The 19,140-nt window shown below is 45.1% G+C and overlaps 1 protein-coding gene across 1 annotated transcript in view; it reads left to right on the top strand.

Moving 5' to 3' along the window:
- The window catches only part of VPS45 (vacuolar protein sorting 45 homolog), a 205,384-nt gene extending 186,538 nt beyond the window's left edge, over positions 1-18,846 (top strand). Inside the window, exon 15 of the mRNA XM_085636706.1 lies at positions 18,251-18,846. Within this exon, the coding sequence (XP_085492832.1) occupies positions 18,251-18,338 (88 nt within the window). The 3' untranslated portion in view covers positions 18,339-18,846. The remainder of the gene's footprint in view (positions 1-18,250) is intronic.
- The last annotated feature ends 294 nt before the right edge of the window (positions 18,847-19,140 follow it).

The raw sequence follows: 19,140 nt of genomic DNA, 5'->3' as shown, positions 1-19,140 counted from the left end.
AGAAAGGGTGGGGGTGTAGCATTGCTGATAGATAGACAGTACGAATGCTCCATTATCCCCACGAATGAAATCCACGGGGTTGAAGCATTGGGTTTTTGCCTTTCCTTTTCGCCGGCTCAATCCTGTGCCGGTCTGCTGATTTATCGACCGCCAGGCCCCTTGGGATCTTTTAGCGAAGAGCTTGTTACTATAATATCTACTCTGAGCATTCAATTTAAACATTTTATCCTATTGGGCGATTTTAACATACATTTTGATACTCTGGCTGCCACTGACACTATCCAGATACTTGATATCACTGCTCCCTTGGGCCTTCTACCCTACGTGATATCGCCGACCCACGATAAAGGCCACACATTGGACCAGATCTTCTCCACCTCTCCCATCTCTGTTGCACCCCCTCTTCCCGTCTTATGGTCGGACCATTCGTTACTAACTTTTAAGATTCAGTCCCTGTTCGCGGGGACGGGTAGGCCTGTCGGATGTCAGTCCCGCCTGTCACGCCCCTTTCATCTAGTCACACCTGAGATGATTGAGCACTATAGGCTATCTCACCCCTGTTCTCTCACCGGGGACTTAGAACTGGACCTCCTTCGCTTTCAAACATGGCTAGCACAGTGTTTGGAGGACTTAGCCCCGCCTAAGCGTTCCCTTAAGAAATCCTCACGTGCCTCTGGCCCCTGGTTCACACACGCTCTCAATACCAGTAGAAGGCTTTGTAAGAAGGCCGAGAGAGCTTGGCGTGCCAACTATTTAGATTCACTAAAGGAGGCCTATAGGTCCTGTATTAAGGCTTATCATAAAGAAATTTATGTAGCCAAAAAAATGTACTTCACCCATAGGATTGAAGAAGCTGCGAACACTAGCAAGGAAATTTTTGCTATTGTTAAAGAATTTACCTCTCCTGCCGCCAGCTCCCTCAAATGTTCCTTTTCTGAGACGTGGGTTTCTCAATTAGCCAGCTTCTTCTCCAATAAAATCAGGAGTATTCAGGCTACTTTTTCCTCTCTCGACCTGGGAGGACTGTCCTGGCCCAATACCCCGTCTGAGGTGCCTAAGCAGGGGCAACCCAGCCTGATGAGTTTCCCTCCTCTCCAACCTCTTGACTCTCTGGAACTACTCTTAAAAATAAGATCGGGCTCTCCGTTGGACCCTTGCCCTGCCAAGCTGTTGGCTAAAGTGGCCCATGTGCTAAACCCGATGGTGAACCCCATTATAAATCGCTCCTTAGAAACAGGCACAGTTCCTTCCATCTGGAAGCAAGCGATGGTCGTACCACTGCTGAAGAAGCCGTCCTTAGACCCCACTACTCATGCCAACTATCGACCTATCTCCTTGCTCCCAGCCTTGGCAAAAGTTGCGGAAAAGCACGTGCAGTCTGTCCTCTCGCTCTTCGTTGAGTCCCATGGTATTCTGCACCACACTCAATCCGGTTTCCGTGCCAACATGAGCACGGAGACGGCCCTGTTGGAGGTGACTGAGGCCATTAAGGAAGTCCTGGACTCTGGGGGGAAGGCAATGCTGATTTTGCTTGATCTCTCGGCGGCATTTGACACCGTCCCCCATGGCCGCCTTCTAGCGCGCCTTGAGGAGATCGGTATTGGTGGTACGGTACTCAACTGGTTTTCGTCTTTTCTGTCCAACCGCCAACAAACAGTCTGGGCACCCCCACACTCCGCGGTAGTGCCACCCATGGAGGTGGGTGTGCCTCAGGGATCAATCCTGAGTCCTACTCTTTTTAATATCTATATTTCCCCTCTGGCGGCACTTGCGGAGTCTTTCGGTGCCCAGATTGTCTCTTATGCTGATGATACTCAGCTCCTTTTCTCATGCGAGAAAGATATGGACTTCGATGGTGCTCTCATCAAAGGCTGTCTGGAGGCAGTCTTTAATTGGCTTCAAATGAATCAACTCAAATGCAACTCGGAAAAATCCGAGGTTCTCTTTTTTGGCTGTCCCCCTGATACGTGTTGGAAATCCTGGTGGCCGCTGGACATGTCCCCCCCCTCTAATGCAACACCGGTGGCAAAAAATCTTGGGGTTAAGCTGGACACCTCCCTCTCTCTGAAACCACAAATTATGAGTCTGGTTGGCCAGTGTTTCGGGGTCTTGAAAGCACTTAGAAAATTCCTTCCCCTCCTCCCCATTGCCCACAGGAAGACGACAGTGCAGGCCCTAATAGGATCCAGGCTTGATTATGCCAATGTCCTTTATCTGGGCCTCCCGAAGTCTCTCCTCTCGCGCCTGCAGATTGTGCAAAATTCGGCCGCTCGTGCGATTTTTGGTCTTGGTCATCGCGCCCATGCGTCTGGCCTGTTGCAAACCCTTCATTGGCTGCCGATCCAGAGGCGCATTGAGTTTAAAACGCTCACCCTTGCTTTTAAAACCCTTCATGGCATGGGCCCTAGTTATCTCAGAAAGAGGTTCATCCTCTATAAACCAGCCAGAGCTTTGCGCTCAGCGTCTCTATCTCTCTCCACGGTCCCAGCAATTAGGCGCGCCCGCATTGGTGGACGCTCCTTCAAGTACCTTGCGCCCCGGGCTTGGAATGCCCTCCCACTCTCTTTACGGATGAGTGAGAGCTTGCTGTCCTTCAGAAAAGAGCTCAAGACTTGGCTCTTTAGCCAATAAGCCCCCCCCCCCCCTGTTTAGAGCTCTGTGGCTTCGGGTCTGATAGCGCCGGGACACTCTGCTTGAGTAGCTGAGCGCTTAACAAAACCCCGTTTAACATAACATAACATAACATAAGGTGACGTGTGCAAACACGCCCTGTGGCGCGTTTTAAGAGGTAGTTTTAATCCCCTGCCCTATTATATACTAGGGGCTTACAGAGGAGGTCATGCTGATCACAGGGGGACCCCAACGCATAGTGTTCCCTAGTGTATGTAGGTGTTTTCACTGTATTCTGAGTGTCTTTTAACATAGCACTGGCTCTAGGACTGGTTAGTCAGACTCGGTTACCACCAGTATCCGTCTGAAAAAGTTGAGGGTGCAGGATGATTTTGCAACAAGGCTTCTTTCTGCTCTTCTGTTTGTTCTTTCTGCACGTTATCCTTCTTCCTGCACTTTTCTTCATCTTTGACGACTTCTGTTGCTTCTTTCTGCATTTCTTTTTTTTCTTTCTGTGCGTTTTTTCTTCTTTCTTCACATGTCCTATCTCTGTAGGCATAGTTAAAAATTAGCATTTAAAAAACCTTTGAAATTCACTGAAAAAAACCATAGGTTTCAGGCACGTTATAGTTAGGAATTAGCATTTAAAAAACCTTAGAAATTCACTGAAAAAACCATAGGTTTCAGGGGCGTTATAGTTAGCTGGACTTTTCACTCGTACAAAAACATTGAAATTCCCCCGTTATAGTTAGTTCAGCTAACTATAACTCACGCGCCCGCAATGCACTGCTGATAACGTCGCATATTACATCACTCATGACACGGTCAGTGACATCACTCATGACATCACTTATGACATCATCCTTGTGATAGAGTGGCGGTCGCGCGAGTTATAGTTATCTGAACTAACTATAACGGTGGAATTTCATTGGTTTTTTACGAGTGAAATGTCCACCTAACTATAACATGTGTGAAACCTATGGTTTTTTAAGTGAATTTGCAAGGTTTTTTAAATGCTAATTCCTAACTATAACGTGTGTGAAACCTATGGTTTTTTAAGTGAATTTGTACGTTTTTTTAAATGCCAAATTTAAAAAAAAAAAATTTTTAATGGTTTTTCACCGTGCACGCACGGTGCGCTGCGCCCACCGTGCGCGCACCCCGCGATTTTTAAAAAAAACAACGTTTTTTTACCCTTCGGGGTCCTTTAGGGACCCCCTGACAAAGGCTAGGGGGTCAGGAACTCTCTACCCTGCCCCCTTTTCACGTTCGCCACCTCTCTTTTTCACTCTCGCACCCACAACAAACAAAATGGCGGCCGACGCTTCCTGATTTCGACCGATTCGAATGTTGACTGTCATGAATCCACCAATCAGAATTATGCTCGCGCACGTTAGGGTGCGCGCACGGTGCGCGGCTATAGATGTGTATGTGCTTTTAAATGCAATTTTCTCAGGAACTACTGAACAGATTGACTCCATATATGCAAAAGGCACTTCCTTGACCTGAGGACTACCTCTCTGCCAAATTTCAAGTAATTCTGTTCAGCCGTTCGGGCTGTACCTTCGACTAAAGGTCCTATGGGAAAATGCATGGGGAAAACGTGTTTTGGGACCCCCCTTTTTTCTCGGCCCCCGCTTGACGAATCACCCCGAGACTTTCAGGGTAGGAGCTGAACGGAGCGCCCCATTAGTTTTGAAAATTTCGCGAGGATTCGTCAACCGGTGCCAAAGTTATTCAAAATAGAATTTTCAGATTTCCTATGGAAACACGGTCCTAACTATAACTATCTACTGGCGACCGCCAGTAGATAATATATTCATTCACTGGGAAAAAAAGATTACAGTGATGCCAAAGTTATAAGCAAACTAAAAAATCAATTTCCTATGGAAAAGTGGGCCTAACGAGAACTACCCTGGGGTAATATGTATATATTCAGGGCCTCTGGAAGTGTGCAATTTTGCAGCTGGAGTATTTTCCGCATAATTGTGGATTTGCCACATAATCCTTCAACTGCTGTATAATCTGCAGATCTCAGCAAATTGTTTTCAGCTAAAACAGACCAAAAGTTACTAAAAACGCCACAATACTGGTTGGCCCTCAGTGGAAGACCCTAACAGAGGTTGACTGGTCACCTTTCTGTTGCTTATTTCTGTATTTGGGTGTCATAAAGGCACTATTGAAGTGAAATCTTTGCTCAGAAAGTGTTAACATGTAAAAATGGTAAAATAGGTAAGGAAATACTAACACAAAATGTGCTGCATTCTGCTGCACAATTAGCCTTTTCTTTGCAGATAATCTAGTCAACCCTGCCGTGTAAGTTTGACCTCCTCCACAAAATTCCAGTGGACCTGCTTGTATAATACTTTAAATTCCCCGTGGAATAATTGATTTCAGTGATTAAAACTATTCCTCTCTCCTGGTCCAACCATTTGGAAAATCACTCCATATAAAATACTAACACACCCTGGTTGCTGCAGTTCCCCAGCATCAACAAGTAGGAGTGACAGGAGACTTTTCAATCCATACTCGGTCAGATACCTCAGAGTTACTTAAACTTCAGTATCAACTAACAGCTTCCTTAACAGACTCCACTCTAATATGCCGCTAGATAATTTCAATGTCTTGCCTCTGGCGATGCTGGGTAGAAACCTGCCACTCTGGGGTAAAAAATATGCACAAAGCTGAAGGAATTCCTGGTTCTCATTAGATGTAAACAGTATTAAATTAGAAGTTAGAACAGCTGAAAGAAAACGGTGGAGGAATTACCCAACACCAAACAAGGATGCATACTACTCCTTAATGCTTCGAAATGCAGCTAAAATTAAATTAAAAAAGTATTTTACTCAAAGAGGATTAGAAATGCAACCAACCCCCTCCGTAGACATATTTCGCATTGTCTCTAAACAACAAAATCCAATAGCCACAAAAGTTGAAATACCATCAACCCACGATCTTTGTGACAATATTCCCCATTGTGTACAGAGAAAATTTATATAATTCTGCACTCGGTAATTAAGGACCTGCTACCTATGGCTCTGTTCCATTCAAATCAATTTCCTAGTTGAGGTTATATGTAGGCTAGTTCACACAGATCACCAAAGCAAACTCTTGCAGGTTGTTACCAACAGCCATCCATCAGGCTCCCCACCAGCTCAATTTCGAAAGTCACTTTTAGCCGAATCTCTCCCCACCACGCTTAACTGCTCTTTCAAGCTGGGTATTTCAAGACCCCTGGAAATAGCTGTGTCAAACCTATGAAGAAAACCATGTTTGGTTGTCAGTGATATGAAGAACCTCAGGCTCATCTCGCTGCTCCTCTATATCGGTAAACTGCTGGAAAGAGTTGGCTCTGTGTCAGTGTAAAGCTTCATAGAAATAAATAGTCTAATGGATGGGAAACAGGCCAGTGTTCATCTTGGTCATAGCACAGCGCTGGCAGTCCTACCAGCCCTCGCCACCTCATTCGATAGAGGAAAAACTGGCATGTAAGTCCTCCTAGACATCTCAGCTGCTATCGATACCGTTGACCTTAACATCTGCTTTAAGACTTTTGAAACAGATGGTATCGCTGGTACAGTCCTTATCTGGATAAAGGCTTTCATTTTAAGTAGAGCTCAGGCAGTTGACCTGCCTGACCATCTGTGGGCCATTGTTTCTCCCCTTTGTATAACATATATGTGCAGCCCTTAAGGCCACTGCTCCATCAAGCAGGGGTTCACATCTAAATGTGCATCAATGACACTCACATAATTTTGAGTCTGCACCGTTCTTCAAATATATTAAATCAAAGTCCAAGACCTTTAACTATGGCGGTCACCATTATCAAGTGGTGGATGGCCAACAGCTTCAGCAGGCTGAGTCTGGCCAATCCTGAGATTCTACTCACTTCCACCACATGACTGCTGAATGGAATAACACTTTGTGGCTAGACTTAATGGGCATTCCTCCTTCCCCATCCCATGTGGTGTGCAATTTGGGATTCCTTCTTGCCTATACTATGTGCTTTGAAGGCCAGTGTATAAATGTGGCCCACCTCTGCTCCACCCACTTCAGCCATCTAAAAAAAAGATTCTCCCTTTCATTGACTCCACTGTACATACTCAAGTAGTTGGCTCTACGATCCAGTTGCATCGCAACTAAGAACGTTTCATTTATCTTGCAGCTCCAGACAAATCCAGCATCTGCTGCATCTTACTCAAAATGCAGTCACTCGAGAACACAACAGAACAAATAGGCGATTACATCTCTCTCCTGTATCATGATCCTTACACTTGCTACCCATTCAATCTCTAGCAGCCTTCAAGGCCCAGGCAATCGTACTTAAAGCTACATCTCAGTTGACCCGTCTTCTTAGCCAACAAGAAGCTACTACAAGGACCATAGTGGTTAGTTATGACGATCAGGCTTTCTCCTCCCGCCCCCAAAATGTGGAACTCTTAAGTTAAGTCTCCATGCCGAGACCAACTCACTGTGTTTTCAACACCAGCTGAAAACCTGACTTAATTTTAACTTCCCTTATTTTTCTTCCCCTTGTTGGTATTCGATCTTATGGTTTGTGTTTTCTAAAGCGCCAACAAGCATCTGCAGTCCTGCAATATCATATAAATAAATTATAACATAACATTTATGCATTTATCTGTGGAAATAAACATGACCCACTAAAACATGGTATTTGGAACAAGGGTACCAATAAATGATCATTTCCATATTTATTAGTATAGCACAAAGTGCAAATTCCATGTTATGAACATAATCCAACCTAATGTATAGGAAAAAAGAAATCTGCTGAGAGTAATATGCTGTTTGAGATGTATGGCTTTCAGAGAGAGAACTATTAGCATGAACGACTGGATTCTTAATCCAGTGCTTTTTTGGTGTGACCTATCAACAGTGGGTAACATAATTTGTTAGCCACTGTTGCTACATCATAAAGTAATTCCAGACTGCTCCTGCTGTGCTCGGTGAGCACTTGTTAGAGCATCGCAGGAAAGCAGGCAGCAGAACTTCTGGAGCAGCGGGAAGGTAAGGCACTGAGAATGGGTGCCAGGATGCCACATATATATATATATTTTTTAATTAGGACAGTGAGGAGAAGCTCCTATTCCTCTGTCCCTGCGTAGCAGTTTAACCTGTTCCCTGCGTGCATCGGCCAACGGCCGTCGCGAGCACTACCTGTCTAGTGCTGCGCACGTCCGTTGACCGACGCGGCCCCGCCCACTCATTAAAAGTCCCGCGCCGCGGCAGAATTTGTGCCACGATTAACAGTTAAAGCATGGGCAGAAAATGTTTGTGGCGATGCATCACACAAAATCATAGATAGATAAAAAGTGAATTACGGAGATGTTTATAACCTTGGGGTTCTGAGTGACATCGCTTTCATTGTGTATTTGGTATCACTCACAATCCCTCAGTGAACAATATCCCGGCCATTCACTGCTGTGCTTCTATCATTCTACACAGTAACATTGCTGAGTTGTGTTTGTCTTGATTTACTTCACAAATAGGACCAACATTTAACAGGCTTTATATCATACCTGTTAATTATTTTCCATAAATCGACTTAATGACAATTTGTGTGAATTACAGTTTTCATCCAGTGGGAAGACTAGAAAACGAATGCCTCGTTCAGACTGCCTTCTTTCAAGTCAAAGGCTGTTTGCTCTCTAAGCAAGACAAGCTTTTTGGAAAAAAAGAAACAATGACATCATTCTGACAATAGCTTTTAATGAGCTTGTCACTGTACTATGGAAAATATTCACTAAGCATCTCAGGGAGCAGCTGTTAAACCCCAATTCATGTAGTCCAGCATGCTTTAAACAGCATAAAATACAGCTCCCAGGTTAGAGCTTATTTCAAGCATACAATGAGTGCTAAGTGTATTCCAGAAGAACCTCACATGTTAAATAATTGAGTGGAAGCAAATGACAGCAGTGGGTAGTAAAAAGAAAACGCCAGAATCGCCATTCAAGAGGACGTTGATAAAGCGAAGACTTGCGGAAGCTGCCCCGTTCCTAGAAAGTCCCTGTGCATCGGTGAGGGATCCGGCTTTCAGCACGAGCCTTGTGCATCCACAGCGAGGGGTAACAGTAGAAATGTCCTCCTTGTCTAATAACAGACTGAGAGCGGCATCTGAATTATTCATATTTGGAGAAGAGTCGTGTGACAGATTTGCATTGGGGAGGTTGAGTGCGATGAATGCCTTGGCTTGACATGTGAGGGGTTAGAGATGGCATACATTTACAGCCCTCCTACAATGAGGGTCGGTCCTACTGGAGAGCAGCGGGTAGAGTTTGCATGAGGATGAATGCAGACAGCATTAATGAGGTGCCTTAGTGAGACCCGCTGGGTCTGCACCTGTATGTCACAGAGTAACGAGATTTGTCGGGTCGCCTTATGGTTGGCAGTGTTGACAACTGCAAAACTGAGGGGTGGAGGTTAGTAACTTCCTGGAAGGATCCGATCGGGAAAACCACCATTTCTGACTGCAAAGAACTGCCAGCACACTGGTGTGAGTGGCAAGAGCTGTCAGATCAGGGAACACTTCTGTAAGAGGAGGCCATTGCTTGGAGGTACTGCTCATTGTACAGTGCTTAGGTGTGAGACGTTAGCAGGACGGTTTCAGTTCACTGTATTTAGTTTGCAAGTTTCATATGTGGAAGTATGAAAGGGTCAACTGTTTCCATAAATCTACTACCATGGTTCTTGGACCGGCAAGGTTTCGTGAACAGCTGTGTGCTTCACGTGATCGCTTCCTGAGATAGAAAGTAGTTGCAAACCCATCCATGGTACTTGCGTGCTGTGTCAACTGCATTCATTAAAACTCAGTCTATGCACGACTGCCTGAGTGGCCGGGACTTGGGAGGATGCTCTCTTTTGAGTTACTACAATAACTCAGCTTCTGATTCTAAAAAAAATTGCCGCATGTTTTCTTGGTGCCAGACAATTACTCTGGCCCTGATGCTGCAGTAAATACACTATTGTGTCCTGAATGGTCGCTAGACTAAGGTTTCCTTCTAAAGTCTGTGAGTAATGGCTATGGATGAGCAAGACATTGATATGAAAAAGAAAGAAGGAATTTGTGGCGGTTGATTTTGGGGCCATAGTGATGCTGCATGTCATACACTGAGTTTCCTGCAGACTTATGTCATGTTTTAGGGGTTTGCTTTAATGTAGTGTGCAGATAGAATAGCAATCTATTTTATTAAGTGCTACAATTTCTGGAAGAAAGAAAGAAATGTGAGAAATCATAAAGCCGCACTTTGTGGCAAAAGTTGTGCTACTGAATGCACATTACATATTAAGAGAAGGCTTAGCCAGAAAACGATGAGAAAAGTGTCTCTTGTTTAAATGACGGCTTTAAATTAAAATAAATTATCTCAAATCTTTCTGGATGTGACATGACTGGCAGAGGTAGAGGTAAGCATAACATGAATCTTGCTCTCCACAGGCATCTTATAACTTACCAGATTCCATGGTATCTTTAAACTCCCCTTGAAAACAGAGCTAATACTGCAGTCCTTGTTGCATTTCAGGGATTCAGAATGTATGAAATTGACTAAGCATCCCTTTACATTCTGTAAATATTGAGGCCAGACTGGGCCATGGCACAGAGCCTTGCTCTTTAGAGTCACGTTACACGCCGTACATGAGATACTCAGTCGACAGAGCACTCTCCCAAATTGAGGGGCACTCTTAACCCTGATGAGCTTGTATTGGATACCGTACTAGTTATCTTATAACGTAGGATTTTTTTGTGAAGATATTTGTTTGTTCTCACTTTTCTGGTTCTAAATGTATTTACCTTTGAAGTTAGTGCTGAAGAAGTCGATGGCGTAGAGCCCCAGCGACGAAACAGGTGTTGGCTCGAGGACATATGTGGAAGAGCGCGTACTATCAAGAAGCTCGCCATTAGGGCACGGAACCCCGGGGTCCCACCCACGCCCTCATGTTTCCGGCGGCCGGATTGGTCCCCATCGTCAGGCGGGTTTCACCTCCGGGGTCAAGAAGTGAGGTGTCGTCATTTCTGGGCAGTGCTGGTGTTTCAGGGGGGGAGAGGTCGGGGCCTATTTAGGGGGCACGTCCCGGGCACTCGTCCTCTTTTCCCTCCAGTGCCAGCCTCAAAGGAGCTGACCACTGCGAATCTCCCACCCTCCCATCCCTTAGAACTAGGGTTTAGGTTGACGTAGGGCGGGCTAGGTGTTGTGGCGGTAAGGTGGCCACATAGATTGCCTTGCATTGTTTAGGGGAGTCATCCTGCATACTCCCTAGGGCAGCACTGAGGGGGAGAGACGGTAAGCTCACCCCAGAAGGAATGGGTACACCGGCATGGGGGGGGGGGGGGGGCTAGGGCACCAGGTTACAAACTAGGGCATGGGGCTGCGGCCCCTGGTTATACCCTACGAGCCCGCCCCTTGGGCAGCCTGGCGGTGGAGGGGTGGTTTCCTAGGGTTGTGGACAAGGACCAGATGACAGGGGCCCACTTCTCAGGGACGCAGGTGAGTTTGCGCATGCGTGGTTCTCATCTGGGGGGGTGGGGGGGGGGGGGTGCGAACCTGAAGACCCCTTGGTGCTGGAGTTTGAGTTAACATCTTCAAATCTGACATTACTGCTGATGGTGTATGATATTAGGAAAATGCATATTGAAATATTGATTGTGGTTTGAAAATTGTATAAGTTTAGAGTGTTGAATTATGGAATTGTAGTCTTGCTAGCTATGAATTGTCGTGTTTATTTGCGATGTGTTGTAATAAACATTACCTCTTTTTACCCACAGCACTGTATAGAATCTGTGTTTTGTGGGTGATGGTGGAGCGGGTCGGGGAGCAGCCTGGTGGGTCCGGGTCCTATGAATAGACTGAAAATAATTAAATCTTTGCAAGGACTCACACTAGATCTACAGTGTGACTTGTCTTATTGAGTGCTCCGAGGCATCACATTTTGTTTGCCTTTTGTTTTTTTAGGGCTGTTGTGGTGGCCAGTCTTCCATGCTTGGGCACCAGATATTTCATTCATGTATTGATTTAATTTCATTATTGATTTTTGGATAATTTACGTGTGCGTCAGACATAACCCAGCTGCCCCATTTTATTGATTAACCGTAAACCATGCCTGGCTGGCTGGCGTGTCTTCCTATTCATCACAAGGGAAGCAGAGGTAGGATGTTTTAAGGTATAACGTTAAACATGTTTTTTTAATGACTCCTTCACAGATTGATGATGTCATGTATGGTAACACAGAATTGCAAATTCTTGATTCCTTTAGCCTAATTAAGTTATTGACTTGTTACCATCTAGGGATGAACGGGAGTTTCTGGGCCCATCGTGGTCATGTGGAACACCGCGGGCCCAAGCAGTTTCATGTAGTGACTCCGGTTGCTCAAAGCAGCCGAATCCTCCAGGTGAAAAAGCAGCCAATAATCAGTAGCCACCGGCAGAACTGAAAGCAGTAACACCCCCAGTAGGTCCATATTTCTTGGTCAACCCTCAGTGTCCAGCTCAGAATAGCATGGTTTTACAAATATCTGCGTTACCGTACCAGCCTTTAATGGTAACTCCAGGGACTGGAATTTCCAGGCTGCTCGTACTAAGGGATAATGACAGGTGTGAAGGATTGGTTATAAAAAAAAAGAACTCAACAGTAGATCAAAGTTCTCCTTTTACTCTGGTTTGGCAGACTTAATTTACATATTTCCCTTGATTAAGGGAAACACACTATTGTACTGATGTTAGGGAGGACGACCAGTGACACCAGTGGTAATGGCAGGTTCTGTCTACACCTTTCCACTTAGACGACAGTCCATCCGATAAGGGGCAGGGTTACAATTGTTCGCTGCTGCTTTTGTGTCACTTTAAACCCAACAGAGCAAGCCAATCCCTGTGCAAACGTCTCAGTTTACTTCCAACCATCTCATCTACCTGCAAGGGGAAATGGATGCGATGATGGCTCTTAAGGAAGCACGGCGTGTTCCGTTTTATTTTCCTAAGTACTACCACTGCTGTACCTACCCTGTGAATGAATGAACTTTCTCCTCTGTGGTTCATAGCCTGTGCAGTCCATACGTCTTGCCCTCCCCATAGTGTTCGTGAGATGTTTAAATGTGGAGCAATCTGGATGAAGTTTCTTGATACATGCACTCGCGTCAACTACTGCGCAGGCGGCAAATTATTCTCAAAATATGGCAACATTATCCTTAACTAACCGTATTCACATTCTCCATATCTCTGCAATCCTTGTTATTTGCCCATTCTCTGGACTGCCTTGGCCTGTTCGGAAACCCTGCAGATTTCTTCAATTTAGATTAGTAGCAATGACTTCAGACTAACTGGACTCTGAAAAAGAATTTGAATTGAAATGTTGTTCTTATTGCAATTAATCCAAATGTGGACGGCGGCCTTTTGTCTCTGCCTATATAAACTACACCTAAAATGAGGTCTGTTTAAGGAAGATGACAAAAAAAACAGTGTCCTCTTTCATAAGCGTTCACCATTCGCTCAAATGACCCAGCTAACTTGTGTAGTGCTTTGAAGTACTATTTGAACATCACTTCTGTATTCCCCATTTCAAGACAATGACTGATTCATATTGTGGCACCCTAAAATGACTGGGCATACGTGATCTGTGCCCAGCAATGCCTCTCACATTTGCCACTGAAACATCTATCCAGTCCTGACTAGATGTCTGAAACGAAGAGGCTGGCGTTATTCTCACCTACTTATCCTTCAGAAGGCACCAAAAACATGTGCATTACTGAGGGTTGGACAAAGGCACTGGGTTCAATTCATGCAAACCCTAATTCAACTCCACTGCCTACCTAGGACTACCTGGGTAAAACTGACATTTCCCAGAATTATGCACAAAAAAAACACCTCAAACATTAATACATCAAGCAATGAGACATCGTAGCTCACTCCATGTTGTACTTAGTGAATCCAGTCACATCCACCACCTTTCTTGGTACCCTTTAAACAAATAAGTTCAAGCAGCCATTTGACCACTGTCAAGCACTTAGCACTTTCTCTGATTTTTAGATCTAGCAACAGATTCCCTTTCAATCATCTGGCTCTCTACTTGCCTACTATAAGATCCTATAGTGTACAACTGTACAGTGCAATTGTATGCTCCCCCTTTTATGATATCCACCACCGAGATAAATTGCAACACCAAAGCAAGTCCGTGACCCAACTAAATATATAATGAAATACGTAGGAATGGCATGTTAATCCTGATGAGATGTACAATAAACTATGCTATGCACCAGTTAATCTGTTATCCTTGTCACAGGGGTCGCCAGTTAAAATCAGACAGTCTCTCAGTCTCAAGGCTGTTTCATCAAAGTTGGCTTGTAGGTGGCTCAGTCTGTGTTAAGGATAAATGTCCTGAAAAGAAGAGATTATCGCCATGTTCATCAGCAAAGAAAACAGGGTGCATAACAAAATGTAGGCAAGTGAGATGCCCATCACATCATGAACTGTACAGCACCAGCACGGGAACCTCTACTTCGTACAATTAAACAAGGGGTCACACAAATGCAACGCGCACTCTGGCCTAGCATAGTGGCGATGACAAAAACCCAGTGATGTTGGAGTATCATTTGCTTAGCCGTGAGACGCTGTCTTATTGCTGCTTTTAGCTCATGGCAAGGACCCACTTTCCTTTCCGCTGGACTGGAGTGTGAAATGTGCATGGGATTCAGGGGCAGGGTGAATCAACCTGCACTTGTGGTGGGTTGCGATGTCTTTGTTCCTGATGCCGCCTCAGTGGTTTAAACCTAGTCCAGTATCTCAGTGTTGGCACTTGCTGGAGCGAGGACCTATTAACAGAAGCCATAAAGAGCTTGCCCCTCTGACTCGACATGCATGGGTTGTGATCCATTAGCCCAGAACTTCCTCCAACTAGACAGAAGGCAGATCAACGGTAAACAAACCCACCAAGATGGAGGATCTGTCTTCATTTTTTACCTTCAAAATATGCGACAAAAGTCGTTATTTAAAATTTAAAAAACAATAAATGAGTTCTTTGAAAGGGGTGGAAAGAGGCATTGTGTCTCCTGCAACATAGATTCCAAAGAGTAAGGACAGGTTACAATGTGAAATACAGAGTTGCATGACTATTCCAATGGGCGCACGGTGGTTCCAGCTTCTATGGCTCGCAGAAGATACATATTTTATGTAAACCAGCTGTTCATCAACCATGGCGGACACAAGCACTGGAATAAACAATAAGCACGCAGGATTAAAACCGATTTGTGGTGGGATGCAGCGGTGTATTACGTAAATCCCCTTGTTACTGTACGAGCTATCATCTCTAATCTGGTAGCCACAGCTAACAGTTTGTCACAAGATGGCCAGGGGATTACCAGTCCGGCTCGGCTGTTGATTAAAATGCTCTGTTGTGTCTGCCCCGTGACGAGACAGCGCTTCTATTTGGGATTTTACTGGCTTCTCGTGCTTGGCATTGTGTCAAAAGCAAGAAGAAACACGAGGCCTTAGAACAGAGATGAGCCTTCAGGTGAGTGTGGCAGTTAACAGGACATTGGCCTCCTTCAGGGGAGACTGAAATAGACATAGGACTCCACTCCACACTCTGGACTCTCACAGATAGGTTGTTAGTCAAAGGCCTTTTCCTCTCCCCAGCAGGTGAGCTCACTAGCAGTGGCTTCCAGGTAAAAGGCAGGGAAGGCAATCACTGTAGAACTGTATCCTCGCGTGTCGAAGCAAAATTATGGTATCAATGCATAGTAATGAATGGGGATGTCACCAATGCACGTCATTGCAGGGTGTAGTCATCCCAGTACGTCAATGCAAGATTGTGATGTCTCATAGCACAACATTAAGTAGACTCCACAATCACGCAACAATGCAATAAACACATATTGAACCCAGTGCTCATCTTTCAAGAAAGAAAGTACTTTAAGGCACAGTAGAGCGTACACACTAACGCAGTCAAATACAATTCATTGTCCCTGGGAAGGCGCAGCGCCACTATATGCTCTCCTTTGGCCCCACCTCTGATCCCATTGGTCCCTCTAATCAAAGCACGCGATATTAACATGGCTGGCTTATGCTCTGTCTCTTATGGCTCAGTCTTGAGTGTTTTACCACATGCAGGGGATCAGTCTGGATTCTCCTTCCATGCGCTCTTCTGAGAGGTGGCGGCCCACCCAGCTGCTGGACCGCCCACCAGGCAGGCGCAGTGTTAGTAGTCCTGATTTGTTGCAGGTGTGACCATGTGGCAGCAAAAAGGCTGATACTCTGAGGATGATGGGGCCACGCACTGGTTTATACTCAGGTGATCGTGCAGCAACATACAGGCCGGTGAGGTTGTAAACTACTTTTCTGAGGTATTTAGCTAGGACACAACGAACAAAACTCGGGACTTAGCAGACCAGATGCTCTACCATATTGCCCTTCTGATTACGCTTGGAGCAAGCAGGTTTCAGTCACCCCTGTGGATTCGAGGCTGAAGGCACACGTCTGTACCAGGTCTAATGTCTTATCAGTAGCCCACGTTCGCCCCTCCCTGGGTACCGCTTTAGCGATGCTTTATATATTTATGTAATGCAGAGTATATATCAATCCATGATCAGTTATGTGCTATTAAAACTCAACGTGTACATACACCAACTGAAATGGACAATTTCTGACTGAAAACCAAAAATTATTGGATTCGTAGATGGACTCCTACCCCCAAACCCAGGCTTGGAGAGTCGCTTTTTAAGTGGCTGGAAAAAAGTAATTAAAAGGGGGATAGGCAGCACGCGGTATGAAGGCATACATAGAAAGACTGGCGGTAGCAGTTGGAGAACCCTTGTTAGGATCCATAACAAACAAGGAAGAACCTATGCAGGTGATACAAGCCCCCTTCTGTTCATTTAAAAGAGGATGGCTTTGCTTATGGTGCATAACCTGACCTTGGCGGCAGAGCATGACTATGGATAACGAAACGGGTAGGCGGATTAGCTGTAGATACAACATTATTTTTCTCTATTATCAAAAGATGCAAAATGCAAAAGAACTTGAAGCAAAGAACCCAGTCAATTTCAAAATAAATCCTTTTATATTTGAGGGAGGTGGTGGTGGAGAGAAAATGAGGAAGTGAATGGTGTGTAAGGGGATGTGTACAGGCGAGGATGACTAGAAACCTCTCCATGCACGTGCACAATTGTGGTTGCAGCATAACTGATTTCAACGGCAGCGGTTTGTTTACGTTCCAGCTCAGCCACAAGATGGCCGCTGTTTCACCGCTGGTTTTTAGGGAGATCCATGCTTCAACGGCGCTTCTCCAAGGGGGGTTGGTCACAGGAGCTATATTTGTCAAAGGAAGGGGTGTGCAGAAACAGTGCAATGATTAGAGCGGCAGACCCTGATGCAGAGGTCTAGCCCGGGACCAGGGTTCAATTCCCCGCCTCGGCGGGTCTTGGGCTCAAAAATTCCACGGACCTGATAATTCTCGCCTAGGTGCCTATTACAATCATGGAGTCTCACTCGGCAACTCTGGGCAATAGCTTGCTTAATCTCCACAACGGCCCCCACAACGCTAAGGATGCCTGGCCCCCACCTTGGGGGTGCCCAGGAGTGGACGCCTCACAGGGAAAGCCAGGATGAGTTCCACAGCGGTATTCGTACAAGCGCCTTGAGACCCTTGCGGGTGAGTAGTGCGCTATACAAGTATCAATTTACATTTACATGAACCTCTAGTATTTCATTAAAGGCCCTGAACCTAGTTGATGAGGAAGTGTACCTCCACCTAATCTGCAAATATCAACTGTGTTTTGTTACTCTGGCTGCTCAGCGCCCAATCAGGGCTACAGATCGCAGTGCGTAAAGTACACTGATCTGCTTTACAGCAGAAAAGCTCTGTAATATGCTCTTCAATTCATTTAAAACTCGCAAAGGAGGAGTGAAAACAATTGCAAAATGATGTTGGATGAATGTTTGGATGATAGGAGCAGTAATTATAACAGAACATTCATACAGCAAGGTTGCTCGCTACGTCATGACAGTGAACAAAAGGGTTGTTGCGTAGGTCTGGGGTGACCTGATTTATTTCAGGATTTGGAATTTAAATTAAACATATTTTCATAGCACATTTTCAAAGACCGTAGTTATTGTAGAATAAAACATGTCCTGGATCCGTCTCTCTGAATGGGTCCTGTTAGACGCACTTGATTTGTTAAAAGAATAAATAATAATAATAAATAAACAAGTGGGTGTGCTGAACAGTTTTTTGTGAGTTCTCAATGCTGGTGCTGCGGAATGCAGAGTTTTCTGCACACTGGGGCCTCTCAGTGTTGATTCCACCACATGTCTGATTCATCCACCACCCTACACTTCCTGTCCCCTTTCCTGGCTCTTTCACGTTCTCTTTTTTTAAATGCTGATTCTCTCTGCCATTGATTTCCTGTCTTTCTCTTCCTCCTTTCTCCCATTGACGCCTTATCTCTCTATTGCTCTGGGTCAACGTGTAATAATAGGAAAGTAAGTCCAATCCCAAAAATGAGTACCTGTACCCATCGCCTGCACAAATAAACACTGATATAAATTATGCCTATTGCCCTCTACTCATTATGTGCCTGTTTCCCAGGAGCAATAATTTAGTATTCCTCTTTCCTTGTTTCATCCTTGTCTTTTCTATTTAGTTTTTTAGAGGAGGTTCAAGCGTCGGGGTTGCAGAGCAGGAGTGCTGAGAACATCCATGCTACAGCGCGGTCGGTATCCAGGCGGTGAGACGTGGAGCCGGGAATACGCGGCTAGAGCTGACTGCTTCTACTATGTTTTTTCCAGTGTTGTGTTTCAGATCAAACCCCTAGCATCTCCCCTTCAGATCTTCCAGACCTCTTCTTCAGACCCCAGACTGGTCATTTTCTGAAGAAAGGAAGACTCAACAAAAAAAAGATCTTGGGGTTTGGGGTGGGCACCACGCACACATGAACTATAGTGCTCCCTACAATATCTGGATTCAAGATCTCTCTACAGCTGTTGAGGATCCGCTTTGTATAAACAAATATTTATTCCATTTCTGCATCTTCCAGGAAGATGTACAGGTAGGTCCAGTCCGCCACTGCCCACCTCTTTCTTCTCTGAAGCTTTAATGGTTTTACTACCAGGGAAGTCTATTCCAAACAGAATTGTGCACTGGACTCTAACAGTAAAATGTGTACCACTGTGCATGTGTTCTAATCTGTCGGATCTACTAATGTCTTAAAATCTCTTCCCTAATAAATCCTCCACGGCCGAATGCGCTTCCTTTCCATTTTTTATGCATAGTGGTGGGGGGGGGGGTTAACTGTAACGTTATTTTAAGTCTGTGATTGCATTTTTTGCTCTTCTCACTTTTGTATTTATTCCTTCTGTGATGGTTGAGTGGCGCATGCATGCCTGTTCTTGGTGACAGAACACAATGACTTGCTGCTCTCTGGAGCAGTAAGTATCTGCCCAGGTCTTCAATCAACAGTTTTCATTTACTTGGTGCTGACTGTGTGCCTATGTGAGTTGAGTTGGATATTCGAGCTGGCTGACAAAGAGTAAC

The sequence above is a fragment of the Triturus cristatus genome, chromosome 12 (genome assembly GCF_964204655.1).
Source record: "Triturus cristatus chromosome 12, aTriCri1.1, whole genome shotgun sequence".
Classification (NCBI taxonomy): Eukaryota; Metazoa; Chordata; class Amphibia; order Caudata; family Salamandridae; genus Triturus; species Triturus cristatus.
This window is presented reverse-complemented; position numbering and strand designations above follow the sequence as displayed.